Raw genomic sequence first — 20,948 nt, forward strand, 5'->3', positions numbered from 1 at the left:
AACTGATCAACCCGAAAACTGGGATGAGTTAGGCTTTGCTTCCTCTCGAAACGAAATCTTTAGAAACAATTTGTATGGAAACGATGCTCTTTCGCGTTGAACAGAAGTGTAATCGCGTGTAGAGGGACAGCAACGCTTTGTCCCTGCAATTGAGTTTGCGAATTCACTTCTACTCGGATATTCGGATGCAAACTCATAAATCATATGTACAGAATGTGTTTACTTATGTCATATTGTAGAAAAGTGATATACCGCAGGACACCCTGTACGTCGGCCGCTGCGGCAAGTATTGCTTGAAGGGTGGTGGGACTTGCCCGTAGGCGTAAAGTTCTATACATTCGGGCCGTTGTTGCACGTTACATATATTATGGACGAGCGCGCTCTTCACATCATCAGCATACGGCAAGTCACGTATTCGCCTAACCCGCCTCGGACACCCTGCACAGGGAATGAAAAATCAATTGAGTCACCCGAGAATCTCACCGATTCAACCAGATACGAAAACAAAAGGTCAATACGTCCGAAAAAACATTTATCAGCACTAAAATTGATACGTTGCGTGAAAATTAGTTGTATGTTATTACTATTTTTGGTGGTTCACTAAAGATTTCTAGAACGGAGGAGTTTCGTGAAAAGCACTCGGTACGGCTCGCAAATAACATACGGCCGACTCATATTTTACGTATTGCCAGCAGGGAATAAAATCACCTAATCGGTGACTGATGAAAAGGGCGTATTCTTCACTGTCAGCCAACAGTTGACTAAATGTCAATCAGCCGGAGAAAACCCCCGATTATGACGTTATGGTATACCACAATCCGTAAAATGTATGTAGTTCGAAAACATGCATGAAAATAAAACGCGCCTTACACCGGAAATTTTGACAACCATGCGACTTACACGTTGTACCTACTTGAATTCAACACGGTGAACTGGCTTAATTGACACTATTATTTAATACTACGAAAATACGGTTATCGTTGATACTAACCGTGATTTTTTTTTTTTTTTTTTTACTGTTGATACATAGAACAACGTATCGGACTTGTTCAAAAGCAATGTAATGCATTCTCAACATCTTATATTACACGTACATACGTAACATATTATATACGCACTATATATACGTTTATTATATTATATTCATATTATCCACCTTTCATCTAATACAAGTAGATTGTCATATTTTAAAGAATAGTTAGCCACAATTTGCCACCTGTAGCAGTGTAAAAGGGGTCAACGAGTTGTTGTTCTTTTCTGTGTTCCAGCAGACATCGGATTTGGACACGCTGCTCTGCAGACAGGAGTTGGAGCGATTGCCAAGACTCGACGATGCGGACGACACCGAGTGCAGGGATCCGAGGGACCACTCGGGGCAGATGGATGACTTCTTCGAAGTTGGCGTTGGCGGGAGCTGTAGACCCCAGGCAAGTTTTGTATCGTCGCGAAACCAGCCGTCTAGTAATGACGACGATGTATTCCTGAGGCCTCCATTATGGGAGGATATAACCTCGAGTATACAGAAGCTGGACCCCGAAAACGCTGACATGCTGGCGTCGCAGTCCCACGTAAAGATTGAGTCAGAGGATGCAGCTTTGCCTGCATTGTCCTCGGTTGAAATTAAGACCGAACCATTGGCACCACCTCCGCCAACGTTGCATCTGCTCGAAGGGCCCGTCTCGAATTCTTTGCAGAGCTTCACCACAAGGCCGACGAATTCCACCACGCCAAGCGGTATTGCCGGTGGAGGAGTGGCCCAGACGCTATCGCACAACCGGTCAACGGCATACAAAACATACCACTCGACTAACAATAATACCACATCAAACAATAACAACAATATTAGTAGCGGCACTAACACGATGAACAGTGCTATCAACAACAATAACAACGACAGCACCAGCAGTAGCAGTAACAGCAGCGGCAACAACAACAACAACAGCAATAGCAACAACAACAACAACAACAACAACAACAACAACAACAACAACCACAACAACCACAACAACAACAACAACACCAACAACAATAACAACGCCACCGTGAATAATAACAACCACCACAATAACAGCAGTGGTAACAATAACATCAACAATAACAATAACAGCAACGGTACAAATGATAACACCAACGGACATAGCAATGGCGCTGACAATAACGGCTCTCCGACGGGTTTTCACCGTAATCATCACCATCATCATCATCACAGTCATCATCAGCATCACCATCACGGGAATCGCGGAAGCCACGGCAATCCAGCGACCGGAAACTCGGTTAGTTCAACTTTGTACGGGCCAATGACTAGACTGATGTACGTGTCGCCTTTGACGCCACCAATTTCGGATCCTGGTTCACCCCTCGGAGGACCTCCACGGAGGACACCGCCTCCCCCGTACCCCCAGCCAACAATACTCAATCCAAGGATCCAGCCGCAGCACATTACGAAATTTAATCGGCGGAATAATCCTGAACTTGAAAAGCGGCGAGTTCATCATTGTGATTTCATGGGTAAGTGCTGGAATAATACGTTGCAAATTGTTATATTCCCATTCGATGTTGTCTCATCTTAGAATCGATGTACGATTACATTTTTCCATTTATTATTCCCTAATGACATCTAGTATGTGCGTGCTTACTGGTGATTCTAAAAACTGTCAATTTCAAGTTTCACGTCGACTACTACGAAAAGTTTAATACCTAGTGGACTCCTCGCAATTTCTTACCGTCCAGATTACAAAAGCAGAGCTTTTTTTATCGGCTGAACTGATAAATCTTAGAGCACCGCCGAGCGGCGGGTCGTTAATCGCCCCTTACCCCTGCTACCTTGCTACAGCTTTTTGGTGGTGAGATACATTTTTGCGTTTTGTCATGCGTTCGACGAGACGGCGGTCAATGACGTGATAAGATTACCACGTAAGAAATTACCGAGAGTCCGCTGTATGGTGCAGCTTGACGCTTGTATATATAGATACTTGTCAACGGTGACAGTGTTGCAACTGCGATTGAACATGCTAGACAGTATGTACATACCTGCACAGTTATGTGATTCGTTATTTGTTCTGTTCACAGGGTGTACAAAGGTCTACACTAAAAGCTCCCACCTTAAAGCGCATCAGAGAATACATACTGGTGAGTAAAATCGTAGCGACACCTGACTCTGTTTACTCACTTGTACCCAGTCGTATACTTGCTACTTATTGTCGTGGTTCGTTTACCGTGATTAGTTCATAACTTGCAATTGTTAACGACAGGTGAAACGACATAATTTGTAGTTTTGGAACGACACTGGATATAAATCGCGTATTGATGTAGAATCTGACCCTTGGATCGCACTGTGTCGTGAAAATGCCTGTAACAACAAATCTGTGATAAGTACTTGTTGCGGAAAAGGAGGGAGGGAATACGAAAAAGATCTGAACGCCATGCGCCTTCGATGAAGCGGCGAAACTAATTCTTGCCAAGTACACAAACGGAGAAACTAAAATTCGTGTTTAGAAGTTAAATTCACTGCTTATTTTCAACCGTTTTCCTAATGCTCTGCACGCTACGAATAAAAGCCCTACAACTTCTACAGACAACGGACGATGTCGATAGGTTCGGCGACAATGAAACGTCGCTATAACATTCATAGACAATTATTGTCCAATTGAGTCATGGTACAAGTTTTCTGCCATGGGATTATATACATACATGTAGGTACGGTAGGTATGTTAGATACGGGTATGTCGCGGAAGAACTTATCGACACATCTATACTGATATGGTGGCGGCTTTGGAAGGTGAAGGGTGTTTCGACCATGAGTTTAAATGATTGAACTAATAGGCGGTGTTATAGGTAACTGTAATTTGTTATCGAGGATGAGGTTAAAGTAATGCAGGTGGGAGTAAAGTGTCGGACCGCGAGGCAGTTAGAAATGGCGCACGCGAAGGATTGTACAGGAAAGCGTCGAGAGTATCGAGATGTATATGGCTCATTCGACCTGTATATGACCTGACCAAAACTATCACCCTTTCAGAACCTACTCAAACGTTGTGAAATATTTTCGTTAGTTGCCAAAGGTGTGTGATTTATCGCAGATTAGCATTTCGACATTAGCAGCCAAGAACATATATTCAAAAATTGGCACAGTCCGAGTTTTAATCCTGCAACATAACTATCGATTGTGAAAACAAAAAAGTTTCAGTTTTGAGAGAATTTTAAAGTCATAATATGCAAAACAATACGGTGTGCCCTGGAAGTCGGTAATAAATGAAAAATAACGCCGCTTTTGAAGGTTTGTCGAAAAACACACTTCTTTTTGGGCTGAAAATTTTAGAGACTACTATTCTGTTATTGCGGAAAAATGTTTAGAATAGAAATTAGTTTAGAATATGTGAATTTTTTACTTGTATCATTTTGCAAAAGTTATAGTAATAATAATAATAATAATCATTTGACAGTAAGTGAAGAGCACCTTGCAAACTCACACGAAACAACGTAAGCAATCAAAAATTTCGCTTATTGAATAGTATAATATCTGAAGATTTCATGTGACGATGCAAAGTCTATCCGAGAAATACAAGTTTGAGCAAATTGTCTCATTTCGGATTCAGACTCTCTATTGACCCATAAAATCCCCAAAAACCATTGAATAAACAAAAGTTTGAATCGTGTACTGTGTTTCATTCGAGTCCACAGCGTACTTTTTATGTTTTGAAAAGTGATTTTTTTCTTCTCAAATTACAAATTAATTTAATAAAACAATTAGCTTCTAGACCAAATTCAGCCGCGTAATAAAATTTATACACGTTTCTCTACGCCGACTGGGAGGTATTTTGTAAAACTTTAATGACAAAAAACGTACAGTTTTTTAGAAAAACCTGAAAAATTAAAGGATTTTTCATATTTCACCAACTTCCAGAGGCCGCTATATTGTGTTGCGTATAATTTCAAAATTCATTCTAAAGAAATAAATCTTTATTTCCAACATTTTATTTGCATGATCAACAATTTTCGAACTATGCCGGATTAGAACTTGGACTGTGTCGATTTTCGAACATATTTTGTCGACTGCTATCGTCTAAACTTCTTCGAATAAAGATCTAAAATAACCCCACATATTACCTATCATCAACTAACGAAAACATTCCACAAAGTTTGATTCTGTCCTGAGAGAGTGAGCGTTTTGGTCTGTACGACGACACGTGGAATGCCCTGTATATATATATATACACACACACACACACACAGGTGCCAAGGTTTGCGTCAGGGCGTGGTTCGTCCCAATCTGCACCGCGCTACGTCGCGACGTACCGCACCGTACCAAATGTATGTCGTACGTATTGACCTGCGCGCATCTATAGATACGCGGGTACTCACGATTAGCTACGTATAACGTAACGCAGGCAGACAGCGTACAATATAAGCGTTGTAGCTGCTGACCCGTAGCCGGGAACCCGCCTCGGCGATCACCTCGTAGGTGAGCATGAGCGGGCGATGAGCTGCGCAGACCACGGTGACCCACATCTTAGGCTATACATATAGATATAGTATAGGTAGGTATACGTATGTATGTACGTACGTACGTAGTACTGAAACGCCGCGACCAAACGGATTCTGCATCCGGGCGGGATCACGCGTGTGCCTGGCGATGAGATCAATGGTACAGCCTTTCCCGGAATAATATGCGGCCCAACATCCGCAGCGTCGTTCCAAACGTCGTGAACCACTTTCGAATTGGTCGCGATATTCGTTATCTTATTTTCCCCGCATAAACGATTTCCATATCAACGTCTGGAACGGTGCAAGTAGGCAGATAGATGTATGAATTCTATGCACGTAGGTAAATCCTGCGTGAAAACGGGATGACGATAAAATAAGTTATCACATCTGTCAGGTCCCCCCTTCTACTATATTGCCGGTGGGATTATAATATGACGATTGTATAGGTATGTGATTAGCGTGCTTTGTGACGGTAAAATTTATAGAAATTCGGGTATTTATATCGCATTATAGATTAAGTAAAATACATACGCATAGCGTGTATTACTTTCAGCATTCGTTTCGTGACCTGTGCAATTCGTTGTGTACGTATTGTGTTCGCTCATCACCGTTAGAACTTTCAATGCTACAAGCATAGGAAATCCATAATATATACATAATATGCGTTGGAGGCTTTGAAATCGGCGATTATCGGAGGTAAAAGGCGAAAGGTAAAATGTCTAATAATTAGCGATCGCGAAGAGTTACAGGCTGACAGGTGACTCTTATTTTTTGTTTCCACCGTCGTTGTACTATACGGATATAGTATGTCCTTTTTTTCCACGTCCTTTCGTGCGTTAGGTCGTTCTCAATCGCAACGTGTCGAATGGAATTTGCGCATCATAGATATACCCAGGGTGTCTCGATATATTCGAATAATAGCCGAACTGTCGTAGGTAGGTACTACGTAATCATACGCATTGGACTGTCGTTCCCAATGCGGGATGACAGATCGTATATGTATAGGCGCAGATGGAATATCGTGGATGTGCAGAAGCAACGGGAGATTAGCGAGTTGAGAGCCTCGGGCACATGACTGCGGCACGGTGGCCTCCTGAATGAACACTCGACCCGCTCGAGGTCTACACGGTCGCAACGCCCTTACATTATACAGTACGCTCACGTATGTATACATATACGTATAGGTAGGTACATACCGCTACCTCGGCCACGCACGTTGAGTCGTGGCGTACACCGGCGACCAGGGGACCAGGGACCAGGGACCAGTGATCAGAGACTCGAGACCGAAGACCGGCAGTTGGACCGTTGTCGCGGACTCGTACATACGAATGATACCCACACGTGTGCCTGTGCACGCGCTCTTGCACCAACACTCGGTTGCGCGAACAGTCGAACACCGCGCAACGTGTTTATAACGCGAGGCGCGCGCGGGCGCGAGGCTAGCCACATTCCTCTTTGACCCACACTCCGTTCTTTTCGTCGCATCGCGGAGGATCCGCTCTCGCCGCTCGCGGAGTCGTATCATCTACCCGTGCACCATGCGGCTTACGTCGTCCGCACGTATACCTACCTACCTACCTACCCATGCACAGCCGCCGCAGGTATGGGTAGGTGGTATCCCTAGACTGCGATGACTCGTTGCCCGTTATACTCACTCTTACCTGCTACACTCTGTTACAGGCCTGGACCTGTAGATATCTCTATATAACTCATACCTAAATTCCATATACACCTTATATACCCGTCTCGGTGATACGCAACGTTCATTCATTAATCATCCATCCGTTCATTCATTCGTCCGCTTATCCGTTCGTTCATTCATTCGTTCACTCATTCATCATTTCATTCGGCTATTCATTTGCAAGGTTCGGCTCAAACAGTCGTCTCATCTTTATTTTCGTTCCCGTTACTTTTTTCGATCCACAATAGATCGAAAACGAAGCTCCGTCCATGTGTGGCAATTCCGTACGTCACAGGTACAGCTACCGCGTTATAATCGTATCGTAAGGATAACGTGAAAAAATGTATTGATTACGCCTCATCGTCAAGTGAGCCGCCATGCAGGTCAGTGTATAAATTTTGTACATTTGGCACACAGAAATATAAAAACGGTTTCATTGTCACCTTCCTTCAGATGACATCAAGAATATCCCTTGGCATTTCGGTCAGCCAAGTTGTTTCAGTTCAAAAGTCAGAGTCAATTGAAAATTATACTGTTGGAAAGAATTTGTTCCGGGCTCTGTGTGCCCTTTATATGGCCCTGGATCGATGTTTTACGTCGATAGACACCGTGCAGAAAATACATTACAATATGCGAAAATCAAAAAATTCCAATCCCTAAACCTGTTGCAATTATTACAAGTAGGTTACATATACGAATACACCTATCACGAAATCACAAGTTACACGTGCGCGTATCGGTGAAATGGATTATTTAAAGGTGAAAAATTGACTTTGGTACATCGTACATATGGCCTTATCATACAGGCGATCCGAGGTCCACTTTGGTTCCCAAGAAAGAGTGAAACGAAAAATTTGGCTGGACGTGCTGGCCGTGGATGAAGGGAGGAGAGGGAAATGCGCAAAGGATGGAAGGCGAGGATTCATACTTCACGGATAATATCAATGATCGGAATTGCGCGGCGCATTGTGTGCCGTAGCTGGATGCTAGGTATGCCTTGTAGTTGTACAGCGAGAAGCCTGTGGTGTAGTGCTACGTCGAGTTGTACGGGTGCATAGAAAGGAGACCGGTTGGCGAAGTCTCTCATCTCCTCTCGGCTTCTCTCTTTTCACTTCGGTTGCGCAGGGCGAGGTGGCTCGGGGGGAATGACCATAGAGAACGTGGGCGTACCGTTCGTTCAGCGAGGCGCCCGGCCGACGACACAGCTCACCCAACTCACGGGCATGCGGTCTTCACGCGCTCTATATGCGATCTATAGCTATCATAGGTGTGTGTGCGTGCGTGTAGGTACCTATATGTTGCCTGCAAACAACGGACACCGAATATTCCCCCCGATTGCGCTCTTTCCGCCTTTTAACCGGGAGAACGTATCATCACAGTGAGTGTTTAATTCACGACACAAAGATGGAAATACCTATATTCCTGCAAAGGAGAAGAAACATATCGCATTGTTGAAACCGTTGGCATCGATTTATCGTCCAATTAACCATCACACAAAATATATGACTGCTTGATGAAGAACCTGATAGCGTTAATTGGATGCATGATCTCGCATCAATGATGATTTCAAGTCAAAACATACATGTAACCCCCAAATGCATACCTTTGATGAAAATTATCAAACTTTTACTCTAAAGAAAACTCGCCTTCGGTTCGTGCGGCACTACACACTCGTCGACAAATCCAAATTTTATACGCATTCTTCACAAAAATAACTATTGTTTCCAACAAGTAGGCTTCGTTTTTCGACCAGCACGATCGCACAGAAAAATCTAGGGCAAATCTGAAATGTCAACTTCCCATATTGATCGCTATTTCCTAGAACGCCCCGAACAAGCATTCTACACAGCATATGAAATACGCGAGAATATTGAACGTCGTGAGTGATGACGGGTATTCTAATATCACGACATGGTAAGCAATTATTGGTTGGTGAAGGCAGATAAAGTACAAATTACAGGCTTTCATACTGGAGTTAGAAAGAAAAAGAATTTTGACGAAGTTTTAATGAATGAAAATTTTCAGACGCACCGGATATCCTATGTCTATCCGGTATCTGGTTTATCACCTTTGATTTTTATCATCCGGACGGATAGCTGGATAACAATAATATTCGGTAAAACAATCATATCGGTAGAGATCAGAGTAGCGAACAAACATGAAATTGAGCAGCACAACAAGAAATTGAAATACGTTGTTTCTTGTCCACTTACTTGAAAAGGTTTATACCTTTCCAACCCAGATTTGTGGAAAATTATTTGTTCAATGCAATTTGAGGTCAGATTAGGGGATTTCTAAAACCATATTCTTTTTTTTCTTCGAGTTAACAATTTTAACCCTTACATGCCACACTTTTGTAGAATCACGTGCCTGCCAGACTGGGGTGCTTCGTACCGCAGCGACAAAAAAAATGTTATAAACACTAAACTTTTGAACATTTTTACGTAAAATTTTTTTTGGAACATATTGAATACTTAGTTCAAAGGATCGTGTAGTTAATATGGTTAAAAATTTAATTTAAGTATAGTGAAAAAAATGCAATAAAAAAAAAAATAAATAAAAAAATGGCTAATTTTACAAAAAAAATTCATAATTTATTTATTTTTCTGTATTATTTTTTTATACTTCTTCATTGAAGTACGTTTTTCGCGTCATATAATTTTTTTAAATTTCATAGAAATTCAAATAAGTTATATGTATAAGGAGGTACTGCTTACAGCACACGAGGATCAAATGTCGTCAATCAGTCAAGTGAGTCAACCTTATCACTTCAGTGAAACGAACTCTATTTGCATTGCTGATTTGAAAGACGTCAAAAAGTTTAGTTCCTTTGTCTCTGGAGAATAATTGTTGAAATAAATAATGGATCTCCCGACAATTGTAGATATTGATTCTGATATGCAGAGAAATGGTGAGTGAAACTTTTTTTAAAAAATATTAGACCCTTCTAATAGAACTCGATGAAAACCAGATATTTTCGGGAATTCGGCGATCAAGTGATATTCAAAGATGATTCTAACGCCGTTAGAATCATCGAATTCAGAATGCAGCTAATCGAAATCCAGAAAAGTTAAAACGTAGAAAGGTCAAAGTTTAGAAAGCCTAAATAGAGAATCGTCAGGATCCTGCGATTATATGTATCTTAGCTCGATATGTACTCATTCGTTCTGACGACTCTGTAGTCTAACTTTCTATACGTTGATCTTCCTACATTCTGACCTTTAAGTATACCAGGTCTTTCCCTGTGTCAAAAATTCTACGAAGTGAATTTTCAACTCTGAAAATTCGCTACTTTTTATATTACGCGGACATTCTACCTTTTCACCCCCACCAAAATTTTCGTTATTGGAATTCGGGATATCCAGTATCCGGCAATAATCTATCAACGTATATCCGGTATCCAAATATGCCGCAAATTCTCTATCCGGTATATGCCTAGTGAAAATATGAAAAGCCAAAATGTTAGGGATAGGCACTCGATTCGGTTGAGATCGTCTTCTCGAGAAACCAACGCCTACCATGACGTATGGTATGACTCCGACTACAGTAGCATACTTTCCCGTGGCCCTTAAGCTGTCATTCGGATACCTGGGTCACATTACCGGACACTCGACTAAGAACTTTTAGTAGCGAGTTGAATGGTAGTGATTGGTCTTGCCATTTTCAATAATGAAATGCCTTGTGTCATTCATCGGTCAGTACAATCGTAGGAAACCCTTGCCTACTCGAGTCTGATGCCAAACTCTCATACGATACTCGAGAGTCTCTGGGTCGCATTCATTGTTCAATCCATATCGGGGACGACAAGTACGTGCTCATCGATCGTTACAATTTATTTCGTGGCTTATAATTAAACCCAAAATTAGACCAGTATCAGGTGACGTTGAGTCAGGTGACGTCCGTAATATTTATTGCAGATACTCAGACAGTACAGAATGTTGTTTGTTCTCTTGACTTTACATAATCCACTTCCAACTGTATATCATCGATTTGCGAAAGTGCACATCCGTCCTTTCCCTTTCGTCATCGTTGGATAGGCAATAGGTATATAGGGTATATCCGAGGTTCTCAAATAATATTCTTGCGATCTCATCGTTGAATTGTTTCTGAGCATAAAGTGGCAAAGGTGGCGAACGTGTCGTGTATACGGCCCGTGAAGTGGTATTTCTAAGCCTCCAATCCATTGGTAATGTCTTCTCACCAGGTATATCGTAGAGTAAAATACATCATGAACCACCGTTCGAACGCGAGTGGAAAGCATCAAAGCATGCATGTACAGTTAAAGGTCACCGCGCTGTAGTCCCGAAGTGAACAGCTTGCAGCACACGGGTACATTAATATACCGCATTCAACTTTATGTGTATAGAGTATACACACATATACAATTTACTTTTACCATGTGGGTATGCCGCGCTATGTAACTACGCATACCTGTGCTCACCACTATGACAATCGCCGAGAGCAGCGGCATTGTTCGCTAATGGCTTCGTTTAACGAAGTCGACTGATATCGTGCGGCAAACGATAGCTCACATAGCTTTAGCACGGGTATAACGGAGAATCGAAGCTTAAACGCGGATGCAGGTCTCGGTGTATGGTACATACTTCATATGTACTTGGCCATCACAGATTTTCCCCCATTTTCCGCTTTACAAGCTCAATCCGTAGTCGGTTGCCCAATACTTATTCTAGATACCCCCTCATCGTTCTTCGCGGCTCGGCGTTGCCAGGTCCAATTCCCGAATTCCATTGCACGTATCTCTATCGGTAGGTTCATCGTAAGCAAACCATAAGATTAGGAAACGTCATGTGTCGTAGTAAATATAGAGGAAATGTTGAAAGCACACCTTCCAATAAAATTTTATTCATTATTTCCGGGTTATTTCCATGATGTTACGGAATACGAGTACCGGGTTAAGTAAGTAAAGGTTAATAAAAAAAAAAAATATAATGATTCACATTGACAGACTGATAATAAACTGAATGGCATTCAAAATCTTAGCCATTTATATTCTGAATTTGCCGAATACGTTTGAAAATGACCGCTGACTGAGTATTTGTACTCCAATCAGTTGTCACGTATCAATACCACTGCACGTTACAACGGAATGTCGTTTTTCCTGTAACAATATTGCGTTCACTCCATCACCATGTATATTCCTATTATAACACACCATGTGCGATATGGAGTTTTCATAAATACGTAGGTAAGTTATTGCTATAGAACTAGAAGCTTGTTTCTTTTTCAACCTGTTGAACATATTTCGCAATCTCGCAATTCTTATACTATTGGGATAAGATCTTGTAGTTGCGATGGTAAATATCCTTGCTACCTAGCAACGTAACGTCAAAGCTTGTGCCTACGGCGTACTTTATACATTCAGTTTTGAATAGTTAATCAATTAGTAATGATATATGGAGAATGTGTTTCCTGTAGCCTGAAGATGACCGGCCAAGCCTGGTCGACACGTTGAGCAAAATAAATTGATCATAGACCGTAACTGAAGAACGAATTTTTGAAGTACCTATAATATCAGCCGTCGCGTGAATGCCTTTCATCGTCCGGATTATACATCGTTATATTTACCATCGATTTATTATCTCACCAGTTTTGGAGAAAGGAAACGAAAATAAATATTCTAAAACTTGGAGTAACGCGATCCTCCTAAAAGATGGTTATCACTTTCGAACGTCAAGACTTCTTCAAACGCGGTCTCATTCCGTATTGTGATAATAATATCTTGAGAGCTGATAATGAGTAAAATCGGAAACTGAATATGAATCCAAAAAGTTTGGAAGGTAGAAATGTGATATATAGCTGCGACTGAAGGATTTCGAATCCTCGTACGCCTTACGGAAAATTACACAAGGTAAAAAGGACTATGAGATAGCTAGAAATACGAGTGATTTTTCTGTGTGCTTCTCATTGTTTCCAGAGCCAAAGAATTTCGGTGTCGGAATGCCCCGGTGTCCAAGCTCAACGTACTCGTGTAATGCAGTGAAAATGTATAGAAATATAAAGATATTGTTACTTTGGTTGCAGGTGAAAAGCCGTATCAATGCCAGTGGCCAGAATGCGAGTGGAGATTCGCCCGCAGCGACGAATTGACGCGTCACTACCGAAAGCACACCGGAGCCAAGCCATTCAAATGTGCCGTTTGCGAACGTTCGTTTGCGCGCAGCGATCACCTTGCTCTTCACATGAAACGCCATCTCCCAAAACAGCATGCCAAGTGATAACCGTGGTACGGAACGGTATCATTCATATGTCGCATTACAGAAGTATAAGGAACTTGGAATAAAGTGCCTCCCGTTGCATCGGACAGCAGCGATTAGGCTGTACAACCACGGACGTGGGTTTGGGCTGCAGCGCAGCCGTCGAGTAGCAAATTCTTCGTACCGAAGAACCTTATCCAGTACTACATAGTACATCGTACACACCTGTAATATTATACGCATTGTGCCTTATAAAACGGCCACTATCGCCGGCCCATGTGGTTGGGGTATCACTCCTCGTATGGAGACCGTTGGGTGCCAGTATAATTACACAAGCTTCGAAACTCATTATGTGTACATGTACGTAACACGTATACACTCCGATTTTCGGTTTCAATCTGCGAGTGACTCCACTTTCACGCGTTTTCTTGTTGTTAGTGACACCAACTACACACATATATATATATATGCATTACAGTAGTCGCTTTAATGTTAGGGTGCCACAGTTAGAAACTGAATCGCCGGCACAATAATATCACGTTTGACGCCGCGCGCAGAATTCCCTTCGGAGGGCTTGGGAATTTGATGATCGATCAAAACCAAGTGGAGAGATTCGTATATCTTATAATGATGTACCTATTGGATATGATATTTTATCGGGTGATACCTATTTCGATAATCAAAAATGGATAGATCAAGAAACAGATTGTAAATTAGGTGTATAATGTTATTAGATCACTTCCCAATTATTATCGATAAGTCATTTTTCATCTCGTGATAATCTGATAAAGGATTCCTTATTTTTAAGATTCATATATTTTTTTTTTCCTTATAGAAGAGCATTTAGCTGTTTTTGATCAATGAAAATCCACATGAGAGTAGTTGTTACACCGGTCCTGTTTATTATATGATGTACTACGCTAGTCAAGTTACCAAAGTTTACCAAGCCCCGTCGACCGTAATTCTGTCAAAATTTCCAAGCCCGCGGACAAGACAGGCCGAAAATCAAAATAACTGTCTTTACGACGAATTCTTGCTGGTCAAAGTGACAAGTGTACATGGGTTTATATTATACACACCTACACAAAAATGTGCGAAATATGTAAATATATAGGTATACATATACTCGCGAATTCTTTAAACAACAACGACCTACCGATACTATACCACCAATATCTCGGATATCACAGTGATCCCGTGATTTTTTTCATCAATTTCTGAAGCAGAAAAATTAACTTTCACGTTAAACGTAACAACTGTATTATTGTATTCACATGAAGAATGAAGGTATAATGTGCAGATATCCCGAGGTGACCAAGTTTGTCGTGCCCTGATGTACAAGTCAATCAGGAGTTCAAGCAGAGTGCCGTACGTTATGTTGTTATAAGAAATAAATTCAAGAGTATGTGTTCGCATTCGTAGCTGATGGTACGAATTTTTCAACAGTTAGAATGATCACTTTCAGTGAAAGCTGAAAAATCGTAGGTACACTGAGAAAAAAAAGTTATCGAACCGAACAACGAATTTTTCTCACTTCCAGTTTATTTGGTTCCAACAATTTCTCACTCAGAATAACCACTTTTTAGTTGAACGAAAAATATTGATGCATTGATTTAAATGCTATATGCTTTCGAGTTTAATGTATTTCAAACAAGTACATATTTATTTCATAGTATTAAACTGAAAATTTCGTAACGAATACTTCGTTTCAATCAACAATACATCATTTAATTTGTGGAAAAATAGTACTTTAACCGGTGAACACATCGGTTCAGAAGTACCGAGGGATTGGAAATAACAATCCCACGCTTGCTGAAATATGAACGTTATTGCCAGATAGTAAACATATTTGGCTCAATGTGATGTTTGTCCGATATAATCAATGATAACTATGATCAAAGAAATGTTTAATATGTTGAAACAAGAATTTGTTTCACAAGACAGGTTTTGATATTCATTTAAGAAAATTATTTTGTTCATCAGATTATACCTATAGCTACTTCAAACAAAAAAACAAATTCCATCCAAGTAAATGAGGATATGTTTGAGTGGAATCAGGTAAGAGTTGTTGAGTTGTTATGTGTAGCACATTTAATTCAAGTTATTAAATAATACAATGAAGTACAAGTTTTCTGAGTTTTAAACAATCATGTGTAGTTGAAAATTGCAAATATACACTTGAAATTGATTTCAAGAACTCTCGACACAATTGCATACGCGCTTGGTATAAATGAATCATTGTTTCTAAGAACTGGACATTATTTCACTGAAACAAAATTTTTGTTGATTCGATAATCTTCTGATTTTTTGACGTGCATGTTTCACTGTTTTCAACCGAAATGATAATTCATTCGTAGTAGTAAAAATTCCGGTCACTAGACGGCAAGCTTTCCTGCTTGAAAAGTAGTATCAAAGATGTTTATATACTCGAATCCTTCACATTACTCTTAATCAGCCAACTATATGCGATGCGATATATTGGGTTATGGTTTTGATCCATCTACGTTTTCTAAAAACTATTTTGAAGTGACGCTACTACACTTGTTTGGTGGCAGTCAATAACAATAGCATATCGTAGTGAAAAAAAATGATAAAAATATGTAACCGAGCGATACTTACACTATATTTATGGTATATCTAAATTTATATATCCATAATAATCAAATACTAAAGAAATCGTTGAATTATTTAAATACATTTTCAATCCAAATACGAGGTTAGTCGTTGTGATTGGTCCTTGTAAACATTATTTGAGTGGAGGTACAGTTTGTTTGGCATCAAGTATGCAGCGTTTAGATAAAAATATCAAACCAGAAGAGCAACTCAGTGAGTTTTGCCGCTCAGTTTTTATTTAATTCAGTTAAATTATGTTTCATTGGTCCTGAATATGATTTTTTTAAATTGAAAACTACATAATTTGTCGCTGGGAATAAATGTGCTCTCAGGACTATACAAACGCATGGATTATTTGCATCAATTAATATTTATTAAATCTAATAACTTTTTTTTCTCAGTGTAGGAAAAGTTAAGTTGAGGACAAGCGAGTACGCATTACTCGTAACTAGCCCTATACCGTCCTAAAGTACTCCGTGAAATTATTCACTTGATCATGGAGCTCTCATGGACAATTGATTCGAACGAATTCATAAATCTTCAAGAATTAACAATCAAAAAGTATTAACTACTTATGTCGAAAAATGTTAAATCAACGTAAGTTCAATTGATGCATTAGAGATACACGAGAAAAAAACGTAACTTACCCTTAGAAGTCCAACATATCATGTTGCCTTATCCAAATATTTCTGTGTCCGGGGCAGACAAAAATTTATCTGTGCTCTTTGCATTTTCTATCAGCTCCTACTCAAATGAATAGTTTATCCGGCTGCGTATTACTGAAAAATTCAGGTGAGACCGATGGGAAGTAGCTTTCCACAACCAGAAATATGTATGTATCATAGCACGTATAACTTAACAATGTAACGTATGTATTATATATCGATACGTATATATATATATATACAGTATGTCGAGACTTGTGCACAAAAATTAATTCGATATGTACATTAATTTATGCTCATGTATAACATGAAATTATATCTTATGTAGTCTTCGCGTCGTGTGTTATTATTTTTTAATGTACTGCAGACACATTTACGTACATAGAAGCTGTGACTATAATAGACAGAGGAGAGCCGGGCAAAATGGGCCCTATACGTTAAAAATTATTTTTAGGCCAAAACAAAACAAATTCATCATGTTTTCGTTAAGGGGCCCATTCTGCCCGGCTCTCCCCTACTTACAAGCTGATACTTACACTATAAGTAATGGTATTGAGTAACCATATCTTATTAAAAAGAACCAGCCCGAAACTATTTTTTCGCGATAGTTCGGAGAGCAAACTAGCCGAAATGCGAGTTGGTATTCTTAGCAATTTGATAACGATCGCAGGTAAAGGCATACGTTGATAAGTGTTTCATCGGCAGCGCTGGGTTTTCTATCTTCGCCTAAAGCGTGAGATGGAGAAATATAAGACATTAATGTTAAACCGTTGGTTGGCCATGTTGACCAGCACTATGAAATGCATACTTATTATCGATTCTTTGAATGGTCGGTTGTACTTACGATTCAATTTTTCTGATACGCCAAATTCCATGTTAAAGCTGGCATCCTTCCGTAGACTGTAGTTACTTAATGACGATAGGTATACATATAATTTCGTCAAACATTTGTTATTCAATCCGCCACGTTTATACCACACTGCAAAAATGGTGACGTTGAAATTGACTAAAATGGGCCGATGTGGACTACTATAGAGAAATTTTTACGGTCAATTTGGTAATTCAACATCGGATAGCGTCAGATCGACATAGGATGGTGTTAGATTGACAGTAAATTTTCGTCTATAGAAGTCCGCGCCGTATTTTTCTTACGGTGCATGCAGTCGAATCTAATTCAAAACGCAACGGAAATCTGCAGATGTCTGCGTCTAGCCTAACACTCGTTAATGTTCCAATGCCATTGACGTTCCGTTGACGGATCACTAACAATTGGGTTCAAGTATAAGAGTTTTGGCCACGCATACCGAATTCGAGCGATAATGTTTTTTCAGCTTAGTTTTAATCCTACATTTTATAGGCAAACGTATACGAATTCACGGGACAGGGTGAGGTATACTGATTTATCGGTGATACCCTCGTGCTATATGTATATGACGAGACGAGTCGGCTCACCTCGATCTTCTTTTTATCATATCGGTGGAATGAGTCTTCGTAATCGCAATCATTGTCATTGAGATTAAATGCTTTCGATTTGGCTGTTTTAATAATACAACTTTGGATATTTAAAACTTCTTTTATAACATACGGTTATGTATTTCTCACTGTCCGGACGGCGCTAATTTGTGCATCAGATGAAGAAACCGATCGGCGTGTATTTTCGCATTTAAACAGCCCTCCGGATATATCCACGAGTCAACTGAGAGAAAAAATTCGTTGATTTCAGTAAATCTCTTCATTTATAATGAATTTTCTTATAACAAATTCATATGTACTTGACTGAAATGGATTATATTCATTTAAATGAATGTGAACGTTGAAGGAAAAAAATAATTTTATACAGCGCGGTATATTTTTTATTTGAACAATGATTTTCGAGTTCATAGACAATGCGTATTAGCTTGCAGCAATTGAATTACTACAAACTGATCTATATAGGAAACACTAACTTGGATAAAGACTACAAAAGTTTGGTAAATGAGTGAAACCTATTTTAATTCAAAAACGTATAATGATCATGTCTATACGTGTTGGAAAGAAATGAATATTCAGACAACAAATTGAAATAACCGATAGTTCAGGAACAAATATTTATTTCAAGAAACAGATTATATTATTAGAAACAGTTGATTTCAAAAATATTCACTGGAATCGGGTGAGAGAGATTTTCAAAATCGTGCAATGTAACCCAATGAAGATAGTTACTTCGTTCCAGAAATTAGTACTTTATTGTAAGACTCCATATTTCGCGTAAGTGGACCATCCGTTTATGTGAATTAAAAAAATATTTTCATATAAATTGCTTATTTGACGAGAGAACAATTTTACCAATCCAAGTAAGCGGGATAATATAGATCAATATTTAAAAGTAAATATTAATTTTTATACTCAGTAGTGCCATTGCGATTGTGACAAGTAAATTCTTATTTGATGCAATAGTTTAATATAATTATGATAGTTCGACAAATGACCGATACGTGGCAGGTTCTCTCATCTTCGAAGTATAGTTTCAATCGTTTATATGACCGGTTTAGCGTTGTAATTCTCGATTGATGTGACAGAGTTCGACGGCTGACAATGAAAGCAACAAAACTCCATCTCAGAATTTTATCCAATAACATCGTTTGCCCAAAGTGATCTCCGAAAACGTACGATGTTTTTGAACGAAATGTCGAGATGAGGTTTTGTTCTCCGCCATCGATTTGTACTTTATTCGATGGGGCCGTCGACAGTGGTGTTCACTGATGCAAAAATTTTGAAATTCATACACTTCACACTGATTAATGACCTCAGATATTTATGCAGTACAAAAAAACAAAAAAAAACAAACAATAAACGGTTTCCTCAAAATAAAAAAATATTGGATCGAAAAAATATTATTTTATATCAAGGAATAGTTTTTCTAGTTAATGAAAATAATTCGTGACTACAAAAAGACAATTATTTCCATTCAAGCATTTGTTTCAGGAGCGAAACAATGCATTCATGCTTCACTATAATCATCAACTAGATACAAGAATTGGAAAATTTATTCCATACAATTACTGTTTGAACTCTATCAAATGGTCATTATAATTAAGTAGAAATATTTATTTGATTCAATCAAATATATTATCAAGTTAAAATATGTTTTTTTGATCTAAGTAAATATGTTAATAGCACCATTTAACGAAATTTATTTGATCCAAGTAAGTTTTTCTTGATTGAAGCAATTTCTTCTCTCAGTGGATCGCTGGAAAAAACTTTGCATATATATATTCTATATTGGTGCGGGGAGGGTGGGCGGTGTGAAGAAGGGCGGACTTCCTGGATTCCTGACACGGCGGCGGCGGCAACATATCTTTATAATATATATGTATATGTATAATAGTCGACGGTAAATACAATTTGTACAAAATCTTCGTTCGTCACACATACAATGCCTCGTAATAATCGTTGCAAGTACCTACTTGTTAACGAATTTTAAGAATCATATGTACTAACAAATCGATACACCATATAATTGTGTGTATGGAGACGCACAAGTCCGTTGTATTTTAATTATAGCACTTGAATAATCAAAATGGCGTGATATAAATTTATTTTATATGCCACCACTGTGTAACATTGCCATATATGCATATATATATATGTATGTGTGTGTGTGTGTACATAGCATGTAATTGTTAAGCTGCAAAATGGTTTCTATACCGTCAAATTGTTCTACATGGGTGATTTTTGTAAGACCATGCCACTGTTATTGTTGTAATCCATCGTTAAGGTATGATTAAAAACCTACATCACGTGTACGATTCCTGTAAATATCATGAAAATCATCAACGCGCCAGAATAGTGTCAGGATTTTCTCGGCTGCACACGTTTCGAGCACTCCTCTTTTCTGAATCAGTTTTAAGATTGGGAATCTCAAAATCAATAAAACAGACGTAAAACATTCTCGGAAGAGAGATCAAACATTAAATTGGAACGAGGCAGCTTAGTGACAAGGTATCAGCAATATAAATTCCGAAGTAAAATAATCCAGACTCCAGCCTAAACGATCAATACCTAATGTGGCGGTTAAATGTTCCACGGTTCTCACAGGGAGAAGAGAATCTGAGGTCGACGATATATATATATGTATTTGTTTCATCAATTGGGTTTGATTCTAAGTGATGTTATTAATGCGTAAAATCGAATCTTACGCATACGTAACTCATAACAAATTGAAAATATCGCGATAGAAGCGATCAGAACGACAGGAGGTAGCTAAAATAAGAAATTCACGGTGGTGATACCTCGATATCACACACATACACG

At 39.3% G+C, this 20,948-nt stretch overlaps 1 protein-coding gene across 2 annotated transcripts in view; it reads left to right on the forward strand.

Moving 5' to 3' along the window:
- The window catches only part of LOC124211195 (dendritic arbor reduction protein 1), a 78,466-nt gene extending 58,028 nt beyond the window's left edge, over positions 1 to 20,438 (forward strand). The window contains exons 2-4 of one of the 2 annotated variants that reach the window (XM_046610008.2): positions 1,269 to 2,508; positions 3,070 to 3,129; positions 13,205 to 20,438. In XM_046610008.2, the coding sequence (XP_046465964.1) occupies positions 1,269 to 2,508; positions 3,070 to 3,129; positions 13,205 to 13,398 (1,494 nt within the window). In that variant the 3' untranslated portion in view covers positions 13,399 to 20,438. The remainder of the gene's footprint in view (positions 1 to 1,268; positions 2,509 to 3,069; positions 3,130 to 13,204) is intronic. The other variant, XM_046610009.2, reaches the window with a different exon arrangement.
- Positions 20,439 to 20,948: the final 510 nt, after the last annotated feature.

Source organism: Neodiprion pinetum, chromosome 2 (assembly GCF_021155775.2).
Source record: "Neodiprion pinetum isolate iyNeoPine1 chromosome 2, iyNeoPine1.2, whole genome shotgun sequence".
Classification (NCBI taxonomy): domain Eukaryota; kingdom Metazoa; phylum Arthropoda; class Insecta; order Hymenoptera; family Diprionidae; genus Neodiprion; species Neodiprion pinetum.